The 23,912-nt window shown below is 46.6% G+C and overlaps 1 protein-coding gene across 4 annotated transcripts in view; it reads left to right on the forward strand.

Annotated features, from left to right (window-relative positions):
- Nucleotides 1-17,292, forward strand: part of GAPVD1 (GTPase activating protein and VPS9 domains 1) — a 29,300-nt gene extending 12,008 nt beyond the window's left edge. For 2 of the 4 annotated variants that reach the window (XM_050319933.1, XM_050319935.1), the window contains 19 exons: nt 231-357; nt 1,093-1,218; nt 2,005-2,178; nt 2,452-2,592; nt 3,186-3,320; nt 3,876-3,995; nt 4,446-4,523; nt 4,653-5,026; nt 5,539-5,626; nt 6,003-6,083; nt 6,744-6,866; nt 7,353-7,482; nt 7,876-7,985; nt 8,592-8,751; nt 9,213-9,400; nt 10,730-10,943; nt 11,509-11,581; nt 12,684-12,881; nt 13,583-17,292. In XM_050319933.1, the coding sequence (XP_050175890.1) occupies nt 231-357; nt 1,093-1,218; nt 2,005-2,178; nt 2,452-2,592; nt 3,186-3,320; nt 3,876-3,995; nt 4,446-4,523; nt 4,653-5,026; nt 5,539-5,626; nt 6,003-6,083; nt 6,744-6,866; nt 7,353-7,482; nt 7,876-7,985; nt 8,592-8,751; nt 9,213-9,400; nt 10,730-10,943; nt 11,509-11,581; nt 12,684-12,881; nt 13,583-13,723 (2,781 nt within the window). In that variant the 3' untranslated portion in view covers nt 13,724-17,292. The remainder of the gene's footprint in view (nt 1-230; nt 358-1,092; nt 1,219-2,004; nt 2,179-2,451; nt 2,593-3,185; nt 3,321-3,875; nt 3,996-4,445; nt 4,524-4,652; nt 5,027-5,538; nt 5,627-6,002; nt 6,084-6,743; nt 6,867-7,352; nt 7,483-7,875; nt 7,986-8,591; nt 8,752-9,212; nt 9,401-10,729; nt 10,944-11,508; nt 11,582-12,683; nt 12,882-13,582) is intronic. The other 2 variants (XM_050319934.1, XM_050319936.1) reach the window with 1 other exon arrangement.
- Nucleotides 17,293-23,912: the final 6,620 nt, after the last annotated feature.

Below are 23,912 nucleotides of genomic sequence, written 5' to 3' on the forward strand. Positions count from 1 at the left end.
TGTTGGAGCCTGGCTCCATTATCAGGACATGCCTGATGTTCACAGCGTGGCATCTTGCATTGTCCCCAGGCCCTGACTTGGGAGATCGCTGCCCTTCTTCAGATGGAATGTTAGAAACTTGATTGTGGCACTGACAATACAAAAACGTGCCTCCAGTATTTTATTTACTATTTAGTTACCTGAGAAATAGGTGATTTTAAGGAAGTCTTGTTTCTTTCCCCACTCTCCAGGTCTTAAATATGCAGCTTGCAGATGGCGGGCAAGATGTCCCCATTGACGAAAACAAACTCCATGGTAAACCTGATAAAACCTTGCGCTTTTCCCTCTGCAGTGATAATCTGGAAGGAATATCTGAAGGTGAAGGGCTGCTTAAGTCTTGAAGAAGTTTTGTTGCTCTGTTTTTGTTTTTTTTTTCCCCTTAACTCTAAAAGAAGGTGTGTTAGATGCAGCATCTCATCTTTGCTGTTTTGAAGGCCATGTGATGTGAGAGCCTGTCTTTTCTCTTAGTTGTTCAGAGAAAAAAGCCTGCAGCTAAATTTTGACCTACAAAGGCATAACCAAGTCTGAGAATTGGGAAGAGAAAAGCTAAGTATGTTTAGAAGGACAAAACAAAGGGATATTTTTTTGAAACTTAAATGTAGTACTAGTTATTAAGATAATCTAATTTAATTTAATTCTTAACTTGGGCTTCTCAGACTTATTTTTCGTCATCTTTTGGTGAACTGTTACATATCTTAGAATAATTTCTGGACTCTGGACAACTCCTTTTTATGAACCTCAGACACAACAAAGCACAGGTGTCTGTGGGATGGGAGAGGTTTGGACAGATCAGTCCTGCATTATTTTGTATAACTTCCATAACGTAGTTTTTGCTCTCTATCTCCTCAAAATAAAGAAAACAAATTCACAGGCAAATTAATGGCAAAGACTTTATATTGACTGTTTAGTTACAGCAAAGTACAGTAGTGGGGACGTTCAGTATTTTATATAATTTCTTCTAATTTTTCTAGTGAATTGCGCCCTGGATTGTTAATGCTGTATATTTAGGCACTGTTACTCAAATTAGATTTAGAGTCAAATCTGTTTTCACAGGTCCTTCAAATCGCTCCAACTCGGTGTCCTCGCTGGATCTGGAAGGGGAGTCGGTGTCGGAGCTCGGCGCGGGCCCCTCCGGCAGCAACGGCGTGGAGGCTCTGCAGCTGCTGGAGCACGAGCAAGGCAGGTGCCACTCCTCATACAGCCCGAGGAGCTGGGCATGGCAAAGCCAGGGTCCTGTGCAAAGAGGTTCAAAATGCACTAGTTCAGGAAGAAAAAAGCAGATGTTTTCCTTTCGTGGTCACTCCTGCATTTATTTATGCTTTGGTTTGGTTCTTCCCAAGAAATATTTCTTGTAGTCTATTGTTAGGAAAAGGAAATCACCTGGAACTTTGAGGCTGAACTCCTTCATAGGAAACTGCTTGTAAAGTTCTGCTTGATATCAAGCTTTTCCCTTCAGGAGTAGGGAGATCTGGATTGGAGTAGGTTAAAAGCATCTGGATAGTTTCCTTGTTTAATATACATTTGTCAAACACTGAACAGGTTTCTTAGAGAGATTGTGGTGTCTCCAGCCCAGAGATATGACTGGATGTGGCCATGAGCAACCTGCTGTCACTGATCAGGGCAGGGGGTTTGGGCTGGATTGGTCTCTGGAGGCCTCAGCTTTTCTGTGGTTAGTTCTTCTACAGGAATCCTATAGGTTTCATTTATTTTGTCTGTTGATTTAGTCAATAGGTCACCATGTTTACTTCCAGATTTTTTTCTTACATCTCAAATGTGTTTTCAGACAGCATCTTTTGGATAGTATCGCAGTGCTTTACAGTTCTTGCTTTAAACCACTGTCTTACCTGACAGAATTACAGGGTTAGTTGTTTGGGGGTCTTTTCCTACAATGCACTTGTCAGGTTTGCAGTCTGAAGTAGTTGGAGAAGCCTTTCAGAAAGCTGAGAACTGTTTATTTTCCCACAGCCACAACTCAGGATAATCTGGATGACAAGCTCCGCAAGTTTGAAATCCGTGATATGATGGGTTTGACTGATGACAGAGACATATCAGAAACTGTGAGCGAAACCTGGAGCACAGATGTCTTGGGAAGTGACTTCGACCCCAACATGGACGAGGACCGGCTGCAGGAGATCGCAGGTAACTGGGTGCTGCACCTGGAACATTCCGTGCTTCACTCACTCCGGGACCGCGAGGCCACGGAGCCTCCTCCTCCTCCCTCCACAGGCTGTGCCCATGGATGAAACTGCAGCTGTCCCGGAGGAGGATTTTGTGTGCATGACCTGGATTGTATTCAGTTGCTCATTTCTTTTCAACGTTGTGTTTCCTGGTGGCTTTACTGAGGACACTTTTCTCTCTAGAGCTGTCTCCAGAGCCCAGCTCTAGCCATACACTTCGGCTTTACTTTTGCAGGTGCAGCTGCAGAGAACATGCTAGGCAGCTTGCTGTGTTTGCCAGGTTCAGGATCCGTGTTGCTTGATCCCTGCACAGGTTCAACCATATCAGAAACCACAAGTGAGGCGTGGAGTGTGGAAGTATTACCAAGTGATTCAGGTCAGAATTGGGCAGTTTTTGCTTTTTTCTTTAGCATGATTCTAAGACTCTTCCAGAGGCATATAATGCAAAACAGCAGCCTCTTCTTTCTTCAAGAAATTATTGTCCTAGGATTAAGTTGGTGTTTATGAATACTTCCAGGATTAAAAGGACAAATTGTTCCTAGGCGGAGAGAAGAAGGAAAGCATTGGGAGAGACTTACTGTTACTTAAGAAATTCTTAAGGGCTGAAGGGGAAGAGAAGGGTTTGCAAAGCAAACTTGCACTTGCTTTCCTCCCCTGTGATATTGAGTAGGGGCTGTACAGTTCACTGCAGTTAGTGAAGATGTGACTGTATCCTGTTATGTCTAAGAAATACAACACTTTAAACAGTAAACACTCCTTAGCATTCCTGTGCAGACAGAGCATTGCTGTCTGTGCAGAGTTCTGCCTTCTGTATCAAAGAATATAAGAAAACTCTTGCTGAAGTGGTTGAGTTACCTTAGAACTGGATACACTAAATCAACACCCACGCATTCCTTCTGCATGTGAACCTTAAGGGAGCCTGGCATTGAGGAATGATACTTTCTGCTCTCCATTGTCTCCTTTTTGTAGAGGCTCCAGACTTAAAACAGGAGGAAAGACTCCAAGAACTGGAGAGCTGTTCTGGGCTGGGCAGCACGTCTGATGACACAGATGTGAGGGAGGTCAGCTCTCGACCCAGCACTCCAGGACTCAGCGTTGTGTCAGGTGTGTTCAGCTGTCCCTGAAAACACACTGTTCTATCAGAGCACTCACCCTGCTGCACATGTTTAGTTATACATCACTCATAAAGTAACTTCCTGCACTCATTTGGGAATTTTCAAAGCAGCGATTCTCTGCTCATCTTAGGGAAGAAATGAAGAAGGCAGCAGAGTGGTGAATACTCTATGCTGCAATAGCAGTGGTTGGCAGAGCACTGTCGATTTGGAAGAAACTCCAAACTTTCTTGTGTTTAGCTTTATTATCACACCTTTTTTTATTTAAGTAAATCAGCATATCTCTAGTTCTTCGTTTTCTGATAAGTATGTAGCAGAGTAAAGTATCTTTCTAATGCCCCTTGCCAGAGTGTATTCATGGCAGTGTTAAAGCTTTTCAAAATGTAGACCAGAAATTGTTATTTTGGGAGTGCAGAAACTCCTAGTGTCTGTAGGTGCTACCATGAGTTAGCACTTGATTACTGCAGTGTTCACCAAACATCTGTACAGCCTCAGGATTTTGCTTCCTCACTCTCTGAAAGACTATTATGGATGCTTCTTTTGTAAGGTATTAGTGCAACATCTGAAGATATTCCTAACAAGATTGAGGATCTCAGATCTGAATGTAGCTCTGACTTTGGGGGAAAAGATTCTGTGACAAGTCCCGATATGGATGAAACAGCCCATGGTAAGTTACTCACCTGGAATCTCTGATAAGCACAAATGACACTTATAGAGTCCTTAAATGTTACAGTTTTTCCAATTTCAAAGTGCTGGTGACTAAGCTCAACATTTTCTATATTTGCCAGCAGTGTATTTGTTTGACAACTCTGGTCGTTTTCAGTACTAGAGCTTGAGTACTGGATCTAAGATCACCTTTCTCTAATTTGGGTTGATTAAATTGCCTGTCCTCTTGCATTTTGGAATTGGACCACTCCTGAAGATTTCCCCACTATTTGTGATGTGATTCTTTGATCATTTCCATGAACTACAGAGATCTTTCCATACAAGAATATCTTTACAAATATTTTGCAGTCTAAGTTTTGTAACCTGCTGTGGCTGAGCACTGTTTCTCCAGTGCCCCTGACATTGGAGGCAGTTTTGGTACAGCACTAACTTTGTTTTCTCTGTATTTCAGGAGCCAGTCATTTGACATCTCCTCCTTCTCAGACAGATTCTTTGCTTGCACTGTTTGACCCTCTGTCCTCAAATGAGGGTGAGTTGTAAAGAGTAAGCTTTTTTATTTTTAAAAAGAGGCATTTTCAATGCTTCTGTGTAAATACCATGTAACTTGGAAGAATCTTTAAAGAAATGTGTGTGGCTTCTTTTATGTTTATGACCACAGGTGTGTCAGCTGTAGTAAGGCCTAAAGTGCACTATGCAAGACCCTCTCATCCACCTCCAGATCCGCCCATTTTGGAAGGAGCCGTGGGAGGTAACGAGGCCCGACTGCCAAACTTTGGGTCTCACGCTCTAATTCCAACTGACCTGGAAGCCTTCAAGCAGAGGCATTCCTACCCGGAGAGGCTGGTCCGCAGCAGGAGTTCAGACATCGTGTCATCGGTGCGGAGGCCCATGAGTGATCCCGGCTGGAACAGACGCCCTGGAAACGAGGAGCGGGAGCTGCCCGTGGCCACCGGCAGTGCTGGAGCAGCTGTGCTGGCAGCCACGTCTCAGTCGTCCTCTTCATCTCCCAGCAAGGACTCCTCCAGGGGAGAGGTGAGGCTTCTGTTTATCACTTCATTTTTATCTGTGGTGCCCAACTTTAACTAAGCGTCCATGCCAGAGAGTTGGTATTAAATGTGTTTAGCCAAGGAATTACAACACACCGTTGTTACCCTTTAAACACTGCCCAGTCGTGTTTTATAAGCTAAAGCTGCAGATGTCCAGAGTGGCTTAAATGGAGCTGGCTTCTCTTAAATTTACTGGATGAGCTTTATTGGATTTGGTGGCACTTCAGAAATAAATTCATTGTAATGTTAAATTGCTGCAGCAGCCTGAGAAGTAATTTTCTTTAAAAAAAGAAATAAGTGAAATGTAAGGTTCTTCATGACTTTGGGTTTGCATTTGCAGGCTGTCCTCTTCAGGAGGGATATTTCTGACTTAATCTGCTCCCTGTGCTCTGCTGTAGTTCTGTTTTTACAGTCAGTGTAGCAGAGCCTGATGTGGAGAAATTCTCTCTTTACACTTGATTTGGTAAATGCTCAAATGTAGACTCTGCCCCTCTGCAGGTTGAGGAACGAAAAGACAGCGATGATGAGAAGTCTGACAGGAACAAGCCCTGGTGGAGGAAACGTTTTGTGTCTGCCATGCCCAAAGGTGGGGCCACATCTGTCGGGTTTTGGTCCTTCAGTCAGAGTGCACGCTGCCTTTGTTATGTCTTTAGTCACTTTAATGGCTACACTAAAGTATAAATAAATATGTAAATAAAAATAGGAAGCTACCTGACCCCTTGGATAATAGTTCTCTGGAGTGTATTGTACCTGGAAGGCAAAACTGTTCTGCCTGGGTGTCTGGTAGAGGTGGAGCTTACTGCAGATGATGGCAGTGCAGTTCTACTCCACCCCGTGGATAAGCTTATGCTTTCATTGAAGTTTATTTGATGAAAATCTTCTGCATTAGCCACTTGCTTAAAGTTTCTCCAATTTGGCCATTATCTCAGAATAGTCTTTGATGAGGTACCTTGCATTTTCAGCTCCTATTCCGTTTAGGAAGAAGGAAAAACAAGAAAAAGACAAAGATGACATGGTGCCTGACAGATACGCAACACTTCAAGGTATGTGAATAATATCATCATAGTAATTTTCTCTCAGAACATGCCTTCTGGAGTTCCAGAGTGCCCACCAGGTAGCTGCTGACAGACAAGTATGTGCTGCTGTAGTTAATGTTCACAACTGGCATTTTGAATAAGAAAATGGATAAAGGCTTCTTGACTTGAAGGCTGTTTTTAAGTTGTCAGGTGTCTGTCAGTGCAGATAGTGGAATCTCAACTCAAGTCCTCACTTTTTACCCCCCTACCATTACAGAGCTCACATCCTTGTCACAGCTGAGCTGTAAGGATGGCTGCACACACAATCCTGTAATAGTTACTTAAGTGCTAAATTAAACATGATTTCAACCTGGGTGTTTCATTTTCCTTTTGCCTAATCATTTCTAGAAGTCTTCAAATATCCCAGAACCATTTGTGTATTCAGTATAAATGTGCTGAGGATCTGCTCAGGATCTGGCTTTTCATGTTCCCTTTCATTGTACTGTTTTTTTCTGGTTTGCTTCAGACTTTATAAATATATTTGAATTGAGACTTCATGGAATACAAGCAGCTCTTTGTTTGATGTGGCTAAAAACAGAGTCCAAGTGTGTAGGTCTGAGTTTTTGTATTTGCTTTCAGTTGGCACAACACCAGGGTGACTCCTGTTGTTTTTTGTGGTCCTTTCAGATGATCCCAGCCCAAGGCTCAGTGCACAGGCACAAGCTGCTGAGGACATCCTGGACAAATACAGGAATGCAATCAAGAGAACCAGTCCCAGTGAAGGAGCCATAGTGAACTATGACAGTGCAGGTGAGAGCCTGGCTTTTGGAATCATCAACAACATAGTTTCTCCTCCTTAAAGATAAAACCACTTCAGTATTTTAGACCAACGTTAGCATTACCAGCTGAACAATGTGAGCTCTAAACCGGGAATGTTTTGTCAAATAATCTGTGGGACAATCCCACAGAGGCTGGGAATTAAATCAGTATTCCCAAGGACCCTTCTTCCATATTGCCATTGCCATGTTGGCTGGTTATTGATAGCACATCTCCTACCAGTTTTTAATTTTCTTTTGTTTTAGTGGGTACTGAAGAAGTATATTGCCTTATGAAACTGATGCCGTTTTTTCTTAGCAACTTGTAGATTGTATATTTTGATATGCTTTTTTCACTTATCCAAAATAAGCTGGTTTATTTGCTGTCTTCATTTTCCACCTGACCTTAGAATAACAAGCGGAAAATTAGTCTGGTTTCTTCTTCTGGCTCTTCAAGTGTATTGTTTCTGTTTTTCCACAGAGGCTCTTGGGGATGGTGAGAGCATGCACGACTCCCCGCGGGACGAGGCGTTGCAGAACATGTCTGCAGACGATCTCCCAGACTCTGCCAGTCAAGTAGCACAACCACAGAGTTCTGCTTTCTCCTATAGGTAAATACATTTGCAGGTTTCGTCTTACCCACAAAGTAGAATTAAAAGCTGAACCTGTGAGTTTGGTTCCCACAAGAATCTTAGTATGGATCAGTTGTAAAGTTTGATGCACTTTTAGTTCTAAGCATCTAAAACTGTTGTGTTTCCACTGGTGAAGGAGGGATGTTGTAACCTGAGAGGACGGAGCAGTTCAGTGTTTAGGAAAATTCCCTTGAAAATAGTCTGGGTGCTATATCAAAAGAACTGATATTCTAAAGTCTTGGCAATTTTGGTATGTTAAAATGATGTTAAATAACTTCTAGGCAGTATTAAATAAAAAAGAAAGTAAGAACTTCTTGTTGAAGAAGCAGGCCTCACAGCAACTGTGTTAAGAAAATATTTTTCCTCTTTAAGGGATGCAAAGAAGAAACTGAGATTGGCTCTTTGTTCAGCAGATTCTGTTGCCTTCCCGATGTTGACCCACTCAACACGGAATGGTCTCCCCGACCACACAGACCCCGAAGGTAAAGGTTCTTTGTACTATGTGTGCCCCATCTAATGGCACTTGTGCTGCACCATTTGTGGTCTCTTCTCTTTGCTATAGACTTAGAAGGCACAGGCTGCCTCTTGTCCCCACAATGTTTTCGTTCTTACTTCACAAACCTGCCATCTAAATCTGGTCTAATTTTTTTTTTTATGAAGTACCACAGATGTAGTGCAGGTGGAGCCTGAAGCTGTAGAATAGACTCCCAAAATACATGTGCTGTTGGGAATTGTGCTACACAAATAACTTAACTAGTCTTTAGGTTGATTTACTATATATGTGTTGTGTTGTGTCCCTCCATTCATTCTATGTTATTTGCAGACAGATGAATTTGAATTTATTACCTTATCTGGTCCAATTCGTGTTTCAGAATGGTTCTAAATACTAGATAAGATTGTGATATGAAAACTTATCCCCTGATATCTGGAAAATTCAAGAAAGCTTATTAAACTGTTCTAAAATAACATTTATTGCCTAATGTACAGAAAGTTTGTTTTAAATCATAAACTGGTTTTGAATATGGGAAACATTAATTTTCATCATGCCCGTTTCTTTTCCTTAACGATTTTTCTTTGTTCTTTATTAGATAATGAAATTGTGTGCTTCTTGAAAGTTCAGCTGGCCGAAGCCATCAACCTGCAGGACAAGAACCTGATGGCGCAGCTGCAGGAGACGATGCGCTGCGTGAGCCGCTTCGATAACAGGACCTGTCGGAAGCTGCTGGCCTCCATTGCAGAGGACTATAGGTAGCTTGATCTTTAATAACAGCATCCCAAATTCATATATTTGTTCACTAGCAGATTGGGAACATCCCTTTTGTTTTAAATTGTACTTCACCAAACCAGGTTATTACACCTCTGCTTCCCCCCAAAACAATGAAATTGTCTCACCTATCTGTGAATGGCTTAAAAAAGCTTGGGCCTTAAGTTGTTCCAGGTAGTAATAAACTCAGGTTAAATCAATTTGTGGGTAGTATTCAGCTATAACACACACAAAATGCAGTTTGAAACTTGCTTTAGTCTGGCATTCTTGAGTGCTGCCAGGGCAGTGAACTCACAGAAATCTGTATGAGGTGAACTTCCAAAGTCACACTTTGTTTTGTATTATAAACAATAGGTTGAAGACTCCTCCTGCACTAAAGCTTAGCAGTTTGTAAAGCTGTTAGCCTCTGTCTCTGTTATCTGATGCAGAGCCCTCTTTATTTTAGGAAAAGAGCTCCATATATCGCTTATTTAACTCGCTGTCGCCAAGGCCTGCAGACGACACAAGCACACCTGGAAAGGCTCTTGCAGAGAGTTCTACGAGATAAAGAAGTGGCCAACAGATACTTCACTACAGTATGTGTGAGGTTACTGCTGGAGAGCAAAGAAAAGAAAATAAGGGAATTTATTCAAGGTAAGATTAATGCAGACTGGAGTGTTTATATTCCTTCTTATTTAGATGCTGGCTTGGGTTAATGTTTTAAAATACAACTTTTGGTCTGAGGAGAAGATTCTTAAAATTATTTTAATTTCAACTGGTGAATTAATGGCTCAAATAGATTACTGTGACTTTACTATACTTATACCAGCTAAACCATGGTAACTGTCTGCATTTTTCATGGACTGAGAGAATGAAGGTGATTTGACCTTGCTTTGGCCTAGGAAGTTATGCTAAATCATATTATCTAGTCCCATGGAAGAAGCATGAATACTATTAATTATTTTAGATCTACTGATAAATGGTAAATGAAGTTGCAGCATTCAGTTCTTAGTCTAGAACCTATGGGTGCATCTTAGAAGGTATGGGGGATAGTAGTAGCGTGAACCAAATGAATCAAAGAATTAAAAATACCATGGCATAAGGGACAGCACCACCAAAAAGACAACTCTAAACAGAACCACTTACACCAAACCAGTTCTGTGCTCTCTAGGCACATATGTGACTTAATGGAGCACATAAGGAATTTGGAGTCAGTTCTTGCTCCTGGAGCATTTGGGTACTGCATATTAAATGTGCCTGAATAGGCTGGAATTAATATGAGATCTTGCATTTGCTGGGATGAAAGTATTTATAGTAAGATTCAGCAACCCAGGAAGGAGTTAAAGCCCTTTCACTGGACAGAAAGGAGACAGCTATTTCTGGATGATCTAAAAGAGCCACTGGCAGCCGTGGCATTGAGGCTGCTGGCAGATGTGAGTGGCAGCTGTCTCTGGGGCAGGGTGCTGTAAATATGAAGCTGATGAATGGGCAGTGATTTGGTCATGCTGCATTCTCTGGGCTGATCACTCAGTCTGTGTTTTGTACATAAACATGAATGTTACATCTATATGTACTTAATAAAGGTAGTGGGAAATGGGGCACATGGGTTTCCATATCTGCCCCAGCTCCCCCTTCAGCATCTGACAGCTTTGTGTGTGCTGGGTTCCTGCCAGTGCCTGTCCCGGGGATTGCTGTGGGTGGCTGGGAAGAGGCTTAAGAACTGGTGCTGCAGAGGGAGTGATTAACACAGTATCGAGTATTTTGACCATAAACTTTACTAAATATGTTCTATATGCTTTTCCTCTAATGCCTCCATTTATTTCAAGTGTTTCTGCTTGCATTTCCCTTACTGGGATGTGGGCAAAACAGCCTCACTGCTGGCTGGCAGGAAGTCTGAAAGAGATTCTGGGTTCTTCTTGCCAGAAAACTCTATCAGAATTAATACTTTTTACTTAAGTGAATGTTCTTCTTACCTTGTGTCAGATTTCCAGAAGCTCACAGCAGCAGATGATAAAACAGCCCAAGTTGAGGATTTCCTTCAGTTCCTGTATGGAGCTATGGCTCAGGATGCCATATGGCAGAATGCCAGTGAGGAACAGCTTCAGGATGCACAATTAGCCATCGAGCGCAGTGTGATGAATCGCATTTTCAAACTTGCCTTCTACCCTAATCAGGATGGAGATATTCTGCGTGACCAGTAAGTTAATGCAGTTCCGAGGACTTGGTTTCTTTCGCAGTTGCTGCAGATGGAAGCTGCGTGCCCTTCCTGTGACAGACTTGTCTTTGTCAGCCAGGCCACACAAACTCATATTTTTGTTCAGAACATTTTGTAGAAGACCAAGGAAGTGCTTTAGCACCATGTGCAAACGTGTTTGCAACAAACTGCTAGAACAGAATGAAGTCGTAAATATAATAACTTGGGATACAGTCGGGTCTGCAAGTGTGTGTGCTGAGAGAATGATCAAAATCTGCCTCAGGACTCCATCCATTTCCTGGTTTAGTGCAGTATTTTCCATGCATTTGGGGTTTTTGTTTCTGTGTTCTAGAACAGATACTGTTGGAATGCTCTAAGAGCTACTTGGTTGTACAGCACAATCCTCTGCACCCTCACTGACCTGGTATCCATCAGCTGTAGGGCCACCATGACTGTGTACATTCCTGAAGATATCCCTTGTAGTATCAAATTTTAAAACGAGTGGGAAGCCCCAGGGACTGCAGGCTGGCTGCTGCTTGCTTTTCACTCATGTTTTTTGTGTTTTCAGGGTCCTTCACGAGCACATACAGAGGTTATCCAAAGTAGTGACTGCAAACCACAAGGCCCTTCAGATACCCGAGGTAACAACTCCTTTTCTTCACTTCTGTCTGTGTGTCAGGGTGCTTGGTTTTGATTATGTTTGGGATGGGGAGAGGATTGTTCTGTTTTTCACTTAGAAGTGTTGCTTTTCTGTCCATGACAGCTGAAATATCCTGCAGGAAAAACATGCTGTACCCATGCCTTAGTGTCTTCCTTTGACTGATCCTTCTAAATTACTTTTTTTCTCATTTTGCCACTTCTGTCCTGATACCAAGATTTAAGAACCAATGCTATACTGCACTAAGATGCAGTAACTTTCTGATAATTTGCTTCAAAAGAGAAGATTTGAATCCTTTACGCTTCTGATGTGATTCCCCTGCCATGGCTGTGGTTTATGGCTGTCAAGTCAACTTTCTGAACCAGCCAGAATTAACAAACCCTTGCAGCTCTGTGAATTTACCCAGCGCTTCCACTTCTCTCATGCCTAATAAGATAACTAAAAGCAGGTTGGTAGGCTCAAGGAGTCTGTCAGGGCTGGATGTCTGCAGCTGCTGGCTCTCAGATCAGCACTTGAAGTGTGTGACTCTAAACAGTGCGTGTTCACAAAGCTGCTGGTAAGGAAGAGAGGCCCTACAGCTCTGCCTTCATCTGGAACAGGGTCCTGAGCAAGTCATGGAGAAGTACAGGCTCATTGTGGGAGTTGCACACGGAATACTGGCTCCTCCTGTTGGTTTTGTTTTGGAAACACCTCAGGAAGCCACCTCCACTGTGAGCGTAGTGCAGCCATCTCAGTCACAGACTCACAGAATGGGTTGGGTGGGAAGGGACCAACCATAGAGCCCATCTGTCATGGGCAGGGACACCTTGCACTAGACCAGGTTGCTCCAAACTCTGTCCAACCTGGCCTTGGACACTTCCAGGGATGGGGCAGCCACAGCTTCTCTGGGCCACCTGTGCCAGGGCCTCCCCCCCTCACAGGGAGGAATTTCTTCCATGTATCCAACCTACATCTGCCCTCTTTCAGTTTGAACTCATTTTGCCTTAAAGCTTCCCTTTTCTCCAGAGCCTGTGAGTCTCTGGTGCTGTGGTGCACAGCAGTAGCTTGGACAGACAAGAACTGGCAGCATGTTGGTCTTTCTGCAGGTGTATCTCCGGGAGGCACCGTGGCCATCGGCACAGTCCGAAATCCGCACGATAAGTGCTTACAAAACCCCCCGAGACAAGGTGCAGTGTATCCTGAGGATGTGCTCCACCATCATGAACCTGCTCAGCCTGGCCAACGAGGACTCAGTACCTGGGGCAGATGATTTTGTTCCTGTTTTGGTTTTTGTCCTCATAAAGGTGAGTTCTTTTGCAGAGGTCACAAACCCCAGCTAATTCTTGTCATTAACAAGCACATTTAGGAGGAGAAGTAATCCCTGTGGGTAATGGGGAGCATGCCAGGCTCAAACCCACATCTGATTCAGCAGGTTGGAATGGGAATCACAAACATGACCACAGTTACCATTTTTGAATGCAAGCAAACTTAGCATTTGGAACCAAGGAAATTGGGGTGCAGATTTTGTGTGTGGAGTGGAGTTTGTTTCTGAGATTTGTCCACCAGCATCTGCCATTGGTGCCGGCTTCGTGCTGTCCTCTCAGGAACAAGATCCATGCTAGGACTGACTTATGTTGTGTTGTACTACTGGTCTTTTTGACATGAGTGGAGAATGGTCTGTCATGTGTCAGACACTGACTCAACAGGCTCTGCATGTGTTGAGGTCCTGATGACCTTCATAGATTCTGCCAGTGTTCCCCTTCTTTCTCTTGGCCTCCTAGTCACTTTTCCTTGATGGAAAAAGGCTCCTTTCATCAAGCCTGATGTCTTTGAGCATGTGAGGTGGGGCTGGTCAGGATGAGCAGTGCCTGCCCTGGAGATAAGTTACACACTGTATTGTCAGGATCACTGCACAAAGGGAGTTGTGGTTCTTTCTGTATCCTGCAGTGTTTGGTGTTGAGCTTTGCAAACAAACTGTGAGTATCTCTCTCTTCTCCTACCCCAGGCAAACCCCCCTTGCCTGCTGTCCACCGTGCAGTACATCAGCAGTTTCTATGCCAACTGTTTGTCTGGAGAGGAGTCGTACTGGTGGATGCAGTTCACGGCAGCCGTGGAGTTCATCAAAACTATCGATGATCGCAAGTAACTCGCTCAGCACGTGCATGGGCAGACTGTGAGCGGGAGAGGAGTGTCTGAGAATGTACAACAGCTGCAAAAGCTGAAGAAAAGACTTTCCTTGTATAATACTGTACAGAATTGAGGCATTTTAAAACACACCTTTACTAATCTAATTAATTTAACAGAGTTTCCTCTTCTCTTTGGGTTGCGTTTTTCTCCCCTCTAGATACTGGCACTGCAAAAGGGACCACAGTTTTCAGGTATTTTGGAATCTCAAAACATGCAGAAAATGTTTCGTGCTTTCTCCACCACCCCTCTTCCTGATTTCTTCCTCATGTGAATAGTTCACTTCATTTAATTTCTAACAGAAAACTGAAACAAGAGGAATCAGGGCAGCCACATAGTAAACTTTCTAGTTGAATACACCTTTTATTAAGAAAACACCAGCCACACTGAAAGTTTGTAGTAGCTGACATCAGTTATCGATTATATTTCACCTAAATTTAAAATCTGAGAGGACAATGTAAATATTATATAACTATATTTAATGCATTGCAAGTTTCTTTGGACTCATTATCCTTCGAATAAAAAGCAAAAGCCTCTCTGACCTCTAACAGGTTGTGATGTACCGTGTTTTGGTGACAGAAGGACTTCCTAGAAAGGCTAAGATTTAAAAAGGGCAAACTGAACTATTTATTAAAATGTAATTAAGATTACTGAAATTTCTAAAACTGGAATTTATAATAGGGCTTATTAGCTAGCTGAACACTTCTTGGCTAGGGCATTAGGGTGTTACAGAGGTTTGGATATATAGAGGAGAGGGACTGTAAGTTACAATAGAGAAGTCTAATATAAAAAAGGAAAAATAAAATACCTTACTGTAATATTTTTTCTGATCTATTGTGTATACTGTACAAACCCCAAACAGAGATCCTTAACAGAACCTTGGGCTGTAATATATATTTTGATTAGTGACATTAAATACATATGCCAGGGGTTTCAGTGAATGTTTTTACTAAATGTTCTTCGTGTTGTCTGCTATGCAGCAGTGCAAGTTTTACTGTTCATATGAAATATTTTAAAATAATATAACACTGTTCTTTATGAAACATATCATGGCATCAGTTCAGGGTGTTTTATAGATTTCTCACCCCGCCTTTCCCTTAAACTGACAGTTACCAATTTAAAGAGGTTTTTATGCACACCACCACGTGTGTTTTTCATGACTGAAGTGGTCTGGGGCATGGCCAGTGCGTGTTGGCTGTTTATAAGCACTTGCTGTCCTTTTTCAGCTTGAATACAGTGAAAAAGGACAGCGAGCATTGAACTTTTTCATGTCAGTATTATTTCTTGCTCTTTCCAGAGTGTTCATTGCACTTCTGACAGAGGGATGTGGTAAGACTTGGTGTCTGTGAGTGGTAAAGAAAACAAAATCTTTCTCACATTCTTTTCAAAACACGATTGCTTCATTTTGTGTGTGGGTGCATTTCGATGATTAAAACCTGTAAGCAACGATACTTGGGAAAATCATGCGGTTAATTGGAACTGGAGCAAAGTACTGAGTGCTTGATTTGGCTGTGCTACTTGTCAGGGCATAATTAAAGACACTTACTTTCTTGGACTCAGATATAACTCAGTTTTGCCAAACTAATCACAGGTGAGAAGTTGGGATGGTAACTTTTTTTTTTTTTATAGTCTTTCTCCTCTATTAGAGACTCGATTGTGTGGAGGAGCAATACTCAGTCAAAACAGAATTCTTCTGATCTGCCTTACTGTGGTGACTCAGTCTGTGTAGCACTGCAATATTCTGGTTATTTAGCCTCGATGGGTTTTTGGTGCTGAACACGTAACTCAATATTGCAAGCACAGCCCTGACCAATAACACTCAGCAGCAAAGCACAAACATGCCCTTGAAGATATGTCCAGATCATATCAAAAAGCAATATAAATCCATTTATATCGAAGTGTCCTGTAATATGTAATTATTACTTGAATATCCAAGACATTAAGAATGAAGTGTGAAAGTTCTCTTAGTCCTGCAGTTTGGGTGTTGGTTGAGGAGAGTATTTATAGGATCCTTAAAGAAGGCACAAGGACACTGGAGCTGGTGATCACCCTGCATGTTGCCTCTTTGCTGACCTGGACACAGGGTTGGGTCAGCACCACTGCGTCTTTCAGGTTTACTCTCCCTTATAGAAGGGGCAAGAACCATTTTCTTCACAGCTTTTATCACTTTATTTTTCTGCATAGAAAAATACTTAAAAGAACTGGTGTCTTTTTTTAATTGTTATTCAGTTATTTGAAAACCAGTAAGTTTCAGTGAGCCCCAGGTGAGCTGACAGTTTTTGTAGCAAGATGGTCCTTTGCTTCTTTTTTTCCAACCTACTCTGAAGGTCCTTTATATAATCTTGATAGGTGTAGTTAGAGAATTAGGCTTTCCAAAGAATTAAAAACCTGCCTGTAATGTCCTTTCACTGTTTTCCCCGGTGTCCCGTAACGTTTTGTTTTAAAATGCTAAATTCCATGTCTAGGAAGTGGTGGTGTTAGGTTTGGTGTGCAATAGTGAAGGTGAAAAGACTGCATAAAGGACCAAAAGTACCAGAACTGCTGCCAAAAGGTGCCAGCCAGCCACGGGCCTGTTGCTGTAATCTCGGTGCTTTCTGTGAATTAAACTTCTTCAGCCACTGGAGGAGGAATGGGACATTTTGGGGGCGGGGAGGGGGAGAGGTCACTGGGGACAGGTCGCAGCCAGGGACTTCGGGCTCGGTCGTTGTTGTCAGTGCCGGTTGTTGGCACATCCTGAGGAGCTGCCACATGAAACGAGGGCACGTCTGTGCCTGGGAATGTTACAGAGGTGCTGGTTTCCTTTTTGGGTAGAGGAGGGAAAGAGGGCTGGGTTTTTCATCCCTAGGAGATTCCTTTGTGCTCCTAAGTGAGATTTCTCTTTAAAGCCTTTTTAAATCCTCTTTAAGGAGAATCAGAATGTCTGTGGCCTACCAAGGATTTGAGTTTAAAAGTTTTTGTTTTGAAGACCTTTTACTACCAAATGCTGAATGTAACTGCCATAAATTTCAGGAAAAAAAGCCACGAACATGATACTGTTTCCTGTGGGTGAGTCTCTGGTGAGCACAGTGTTGGTTCGTATTGCTTGAAAATGTTCTTGTTCTGTTAAGCCAAATTCTCAGAGAATTGGAGAACTCACTGCCATGGGAATGGGGAGGGTGAAGAGGGTGGGAGAGGGGGCAGAGTTGTGTGTTGGCAGGAGTGGGTCACGATGTGCTGGGGGAGCTGGAGCAGCAGGAAGGCAGTGGGGACGGAGGGGGAAGGATGCTCATGTCTGGGTACAGCTGGGGATGTGGTTGAGCCTGTACTACTTGAGAATTAACCTCTGCTAAGTTAGTAGTGTGTGTTCTGTACCTTTTAATTGTGCTTTACCTCTATTGAAAAGCTTTGTACTGCCTCTCCTCTTTGGTAAAGCCTTTATAAATCTAAATTAACGAGCTTGCACAATCTTGTATACAGGAACCCCATCTTGTCTCTTAACGTGATTATTAATGTATTATTCTGTAAAAACTGATTAAAAGGAGAGCAGTTTAACCGCCTGGCTTTGACGTTTCTGCCTTGTTCCGATGCCATCACCAGTTCTGCTGGGGATGGCAGTGCAAGTGTGAGCAGCTTCCCACTAACTCTGTGAGGTTTCCTGTTGGGCCTCGCTGCTCTGCTCCATCCCCACACCTCTCAGGGGAGGGACAGTGGCAAAAAAGAACCAAAATCCAGTTAAAGGGAAAGGAAGCATTGCTGCATTGACTGATTAACACAGAGCTCTTCAGATATTATTTTAAATCCTGCAGCTTAGCTGTTCTAATAGCTTGAGAGGAAAGGAGTGGCTCTGCCTGTGGCAGGACCATGCCCATATCTCCACTGCCTGCTGTTTGATGCCTTGATGGGAGTGCTCAAGTCCAAAAGTATCATGTTTGGCATCTTATTTCTCACGAAATGTTCATTTTGTCTGTGAGACAGGAGCATTTCTTCAGCTGTCGTGCATCCCCCCGGTCCGGCCGCCGAAGGGGGAGCGTGGGCGCAGTGTTGGGACCAGGGCGGGTGCGCGGCGATGGCACTGCCATGGGTTTGGTCCCCGCAGTGTTATTGACCTTGATTCTCTCTCATTTGCATCCAGCATTTTTCATCCTCTGGAATATGGTGTTTGGGGACCTTTCCATCATTAAGTGGATTTACAGCAATTTCCTTATGTGTTTTCTCCAAGGGATTCTGTTATGAGAGGCACATTAAATCTCCATTAATACCTCATTATCCGACTGATAAGATTACCATGATAATGAGGCAGAAATTCTAATTGTTTCACTTCTTATTGTGCCTTTCATTAAATCATATACCTGGAAGTTGCTGTCGGAGAGGAGAGCTCCAGCCTGCAGAGCTGGAGAGGTGACCTGGTCCTGTGCATCCTGGTCCTGTCCCACAGTGCTCAGGGGATCGTGGGGCCTGCTGACCTTTTCTCCTGGGCTCCTGTGCCTCCTGCCACAGCCTCCCCTCTGTGGCAATGCTACCACGAGGGCTTCTTAGGCAGCCTGCCCTGGGAGCATGGATTTGGAGAGACCCCGTTCCACGTGCCCCGTGCCCACGCCCTGGTTGTTCAGAGCCGCTCGCTCCGAGGGCGGGTGAGCGCAGGGGGTGCAGCCTCCGCCGGAGCTGTTAGAGCCCATCAGGTCAATGATCCATGAACTAAGCAGTCTCTAAGCAGGAGCAATTATTGTCTATCATGTGTCAAAGGCGCCCGTATTGACCCCGATAGATGGAGCCATTATGGCCTGTTGAGGCAGCGATCCATGAACGGAGGGTTCACGGGAGCAGAGGTCTCAGCACTCCGCACCAGCGCCGTCCATCCGTCCTGCCCGTCCCCACAGGGTGAGGGATGCACAAGGTGAGGGGCAGGGATGGATTTGGGGAGGGGAACAGCTGCCAGCTCAGTGTTGTGCCAGGAGCAGCCTGGAGCCAGGCTGGGCTGGGGGCACAGCCCCACTGGGCCCCAGGGCTCCTCAGGGGATGTTCTGCATGTGTCCCATCCCCTGGGCCCCGCTCCCCTGGGGTGTGTGCAGGGATTCCCTGTGAGCAGCACGACCTGAGCTCTGGCTCCAGGCCAGTGGGGCAATATTGGTCACACACTGCTGGTCAGAGCCCCTGCCTGGTCCTGACGGGCAGCCCTCAGCCAACCTCATTAGGAAGCACCACGGAGCCCTGCTTGGCACCACACCCAGCTCTGGATCCCCTAGTTCCTTACTGGGGGGAACTGGCAGCATTCCTGCAAACAACCTGTTCCTCAGGCTCAGTTAACGAGGTAAAGGAGCCCACAGAGGATGGCACCTCTTGCCTTGCAGGGCAGGGGGTCCCCAGGACAAGGACTGTGTGAGTCCCTGCTTTCAGCCCAGCAGTGGGGTTGGCCATGGAGCCTCTGGCTCCATGCCCTGAGGGGAGATGGAGCTGGGCCCCGGCCTCTGGCCCCCTGCCCAGGCTTCTGGCATCCAGATCTGCTGCAGAACAGAATGTTATCCTGCACAAGTGGACTCAGGCTCCTCCTGCACCGAGGAGGAGATATCTCCATAGTAACTGGCACATTTGGAGGGCAGGAGGCAGAGGGGATGGAGACAAAGCCTCTGTGAGAGCCCTGGGCAGACCCCACAGCCCAGGGTACCCATGGGCCTGTGGTGCTGCTTGGCCAGGGCACAGGCTGCTCCAGCCCCCCTGTCCCTGCTGCTCCAGCAGGAGCCAGGTATGGAGCCCTGGCAGCGACCCCCGTGCTGATGGCAGAGACCCTGTCCATGTGGTGGCAGGGATGTCACTGCTGTGGGGAGGGGTGGCTTTTGACACCAGCCTGCAGAGCCAGAGCCCAGGGGGCAGCCATGGCCACGCCTGGGCTCCGGGCTGTGTGGTTTGACTGCATGGCAGCACCTGGGCCAGGCAGGTGCAAGGTGGGTGGTGAGTGCCCTGTGGGGAGCGGGTGCCCTGCCCAGCACTGCCCACCTCTGCCAGCCCCGCCGGCAGCGCCACCACTGAGCCACGGCACCAGCAGAGTCATCGGGCTGGGGTTAATCAACATTCATTCATGTTTCCAAGTGTAAATTGAGCATTTGTTTAATTATGTGTAAGCAGCAATACATTCTGGCCATTATCTAAATCACTATTTTATTTCCTGGATGTGGTTTCATAATGCTGGGTTTGTGCTCCAGCCTCTGCATCATTAACAGAGAAGAGTTAATGAATATAAAAGCGTAAAGGCTAATTACACTTTAATTTACAATCATGGTCTCATTTTGGGACCACATGAAATCTGTTTTGAAAACAATTAAAACAAAAAAAAAACCCAGTGAAGGTCTGGTGAGTGGAAGGGTTTTGGCACAAAGTGAGCCGTGGCCACCAGGCCCATGGTGCTGCGGCTGCTCGGCGTAAGTGGGGCCAGGGCTGCCCACGGCTCCCAGGAGCCTGGGGGGTCCCTTGTGCTCCCCTGGGCCCTGCAGGGTGATGGTCTGGGTTGGCAGTGGGACCCCCTGGGACTGCTGCTGGTGTGGGGACGGTGCCGAGGGATGTAAACTGGAGCCTGAGTGGGAGCACAGTTCACCTGAAGGAGACAAAGATTTATTGGGCTGCAGATATTGAAAGCCAAATTCAGTGAGAGTGCTGACTCCAGCACTCTGTAGTATTTCCCATTCCTGGGACCCATGGCCATGCCTCCCTGGAGCAGGTACCAGAGCCTCAGGGGGGATGGTGGCTGAAGATGAAGCTGTAGCAGGAGTGGTGATGGGGAGCGGGTCAGGCTCTGTCTGCAGGAGGACCAGGCAGAGCAGCAGGGGTTTGGTGAGCCCAGGTGTTGGGGCAGCTCCCTGCAGGCTGCAACAGGCAGAGCCCACGGATCTGCCCCCCATGGCATAGACCATGGCTTCATCCGAGGGTGTGCCTGAGGCTCTGGGGACTGTCACACCCCATGTCCAGGCCTAGGACAGGAGCTGTCCCCATTGGCATGGGGTTGCCCTTCTGGAACTGACTGTGGGTTGCGGGTGGGATTTTGGGGCTGAGGCGTTGGCTGGGAGGAGAGCAGGGCCAGGGGAGCAGGAGTGGAGCAGCTCCTGTGCTGGGAGCAGGTGTGTGCACATGTGCTCCCATCCTTTGCCATGGGGGAATATCTGTTTGTATCTCCTTTATTCTGATTCCCTCTGAAATGGCACAAGAGCTGCGTGCTGAGCGCAGGAGGGAGCAGTGGCCTCGGAGCCAGAGGCTCATTCCCTGCACCAGGCTGGCTGCCGGCAGAGGAAATAAATCTCCCTGAGAAAACCACTTTGCTCACACAATTCCAATCCCACAGGGCATCGTGGCATCACTCACTTCTTGTTTTATTTAGCTGATAATCCTTTATTGGGCCAGTGAAGCCCTATGGAAGCACAATGCTGTTACTGGGCGTTGGAGTGGGGGTCTCATGGACCCGGGCACTGGGAGGGCAGCGATGCCCGGGGGTCCATCCTGTGCCAGGGCTCTGCTCGGACTGTGCTGTGCTGGCACTTGTGTCCTGGCTGGGTCCCCTGAGCTGACACCCTGCAGAAGCACTGAAGCCCCTGCCCATGGTGGAGGACAGGACGTGTCCTTCTGCTGCCAGGTGTCTCTGGAGGTGGCTCAGGGACATCTGCTTAGTGGGATTTACAGGACTCAGCACTTGTGGTGGACCCATGGGCTCTGTGGGTGCCTCTCCCTCTGATGGATGTGCTGAACTGGGACGGTGGAGGCTCCTTCACCAGCGGGCACCGTCACAGGACCCAATGCCCTTGCTGGGAATGTGGGTGCTGGGGCTCTGCTTTCCCCTGGGTCCGTGTGGGGTCCACATGCCCAGCAGTGGGGCACATCCCTGCTCCCATACAGGCACCTGAGGACCCCTCCCCTTCCTGTCCCTCTCCAGGGCTAATGCAGGAGCTGTGCCACAGTCGAAACCTTGCGAGTCCCTCAGACAGGTTTGTCATCCAGCTCGTCACCGAGCGTGGGGCCATGTCACTAATGAACACATCCAGGGGCTGAGTGCCTGCGGTCGCTAATTGAAAGCGCTCACAACTGGGAATTCCTGTGGGTTAGGGACATTCCCTGCACTAACAGGGATTTGCTGTTCAAAACTCCACAGCTGCCGAGGGCAGCAGGGGAGGAACAGCTGCTGTGCCCTGTCTGTGCTGGGAGCAGGCACTGGCACCGCGCAGGTCAGACACAGACCTGCATCACCCCTAGAAATGCAGCACCCCAACCTGCAGCTGAGGAGGTGGCCGGGGCTGCTGGGACTGCCAGAGCTGCTGGGGCTGGGGCTGCTGGGGGCTCCAGCTATTTAGGGAGGTGTTGACTGTGATGTCTTTGTGCCTCCTGAGGGGTCGAAGCTCACCCATGACCTTTGCAGAGGCACCGATGATCACAGGGCTTGGTGGCAGCAGCGTGGGGAGGCGGCTTGTGCAGGGCATCAACACAGCCCCACACAGCTCCCCCCTGTCAGCATTCCCACCTTCCCACTAATCCTTGTCATCCCGAATCTTATCAGCACTGATTTGATATTTACTTCCAGATTGCAGATGAACATGTTGAACATCATCATCCGATGATGATTCCCCATTGACAACCACTTTTTGAGACCTGTCAGTCAGCCAATTCTTAATCCTTTTAATGTGAGCTCTATTGATATTATATAGAGCTAATTTTTTAATCAAAACGTCATGTGCTATTAAATCAAATCCTGAACAGAAGCTGAAGCATACCACAGCTTCTCAGTTACTTTTATTAGTTAAACTTTTAAATTAAAGGAACGAAACCAAATTTTTTGACAAGCCCAAATTCCCATCCAGCCATGCTCCTGGCGCTGGTTGCAGCCCCACTTGCTATCACTGGCAGCCGTTCCAGCTCCTCAGCTGCTGCCCGGGGATGGACGTGGCCAGGGGGGTGAGCGTGGCCGGCAGGGCTGGCACGGGGCTGGAAGTGCCAGGGAATGGCCGAGCGCTGTGGGGGCCGCCAGGCTGCAGGATCTGAGTCCAGGCCACTTCACAGTTAAAGTCTTGGTGGGGAAATGGGAATTTTTCTCCTGTGCTGGATGCAGCCTCTGACCTGAAAACGCCGGCCCAGCCTCCCCGGCTGCGGAGCGGGAGCAGCCGAGCAAATGCGAGATGACAGCGCAAGACACTCCAATATGGTTACCAGCTGTCCGGCCGCCACTGGGCCCCACTGGCTGGGCAGGCGATGCCCCAGTCGCAGATGCATTTTGGGGGGAGGAGGGAGGGCTGGGGCAGGGCCCGTACGTGCAGGCAGGCACACGCTGCCCAGTGCCAGGTCACTGGGACTGGCACAAGTGCTCATCCGACCAGGACAAACCCCTGGGGTCCCACTGGTGTCACCCTGGATGGGGCTTGGGCACAGTTTGGGTCCCTGTGCCACTGTGGCCAGGCTTTGGGGACCCCTGCCCAGAGCCAGCTGAGCCAGGCTGCTGGCAAGCCCCCTGCCCAGAAACCCCCTCCAGCTGCTGCCCATGTGGGCTTCTGCACGGGTCCATCGGGCACAAGGCGACTTCCCTGGCTCTGTCCCCTCCAGATCAACCAACCCTTTGTAAATCTAAATTAATAAGGCTGCACAGCTACAGACACAGGAACACGGGCTGTGTCTTATCTTTGTCGATCAATGCTTTCTATCATCCCATAAAGCTGATTAAAAAGCAGAGCAGTTCATCTCACCAGGTTCCGCATCCCAACGTTATAAATTTGATATTCTGGTTAATGATTGTCAGCGCCGGCAGAGGACATGGATGCTGATCAGTATTTGTAGTTTATAATTAATTATTGGAGTGTTGCTGCAGAGGACACCAAGGAGGGGTTGGGACTGATGAGGAATTTATTATCCCTATAATGCCAAAGAGCAAGAGAAGGGGAGTTTGTACGTCCAGCATTGCCCATGGCAGAGGGACACAGAGCACCGGTGTGACCTGTCACGGTCACCAGCTCCACACCTGTGTCCCCAGTGTGGCTGGAAGGGTCAGCCAACAGGGTCAGCTGCATTCCACCCCTTCCCTGTTGTCCGTGGGGAAGCTGCAGTGAACAGATGTCTCTGTCCCAGCTCTGGACACAGGGATGTTGGTCCCTCAGGCTAGACGGTGACCTGGTTGTGGATGCCAGCTGCTTGGAGAGCCCATGGATGGATGA

Source organism: Myiozetetes cayanensis, unplaced genomic scaffold (assembly GCF_022539395.1).
Source record: "Myiozetetes cayanensis isolate MyiCay16 unplaced genomic scaffold, myiCay2020 scf23, whole genome shotgun sequence".
In the NCBI taxonomy this organism is placed as follows: Eukaryota; Metazoa; Chordata; class Aves; order Passeriformes; family Tyrannidae; genus Myiozetetes; species Myiozetetes cayanensis.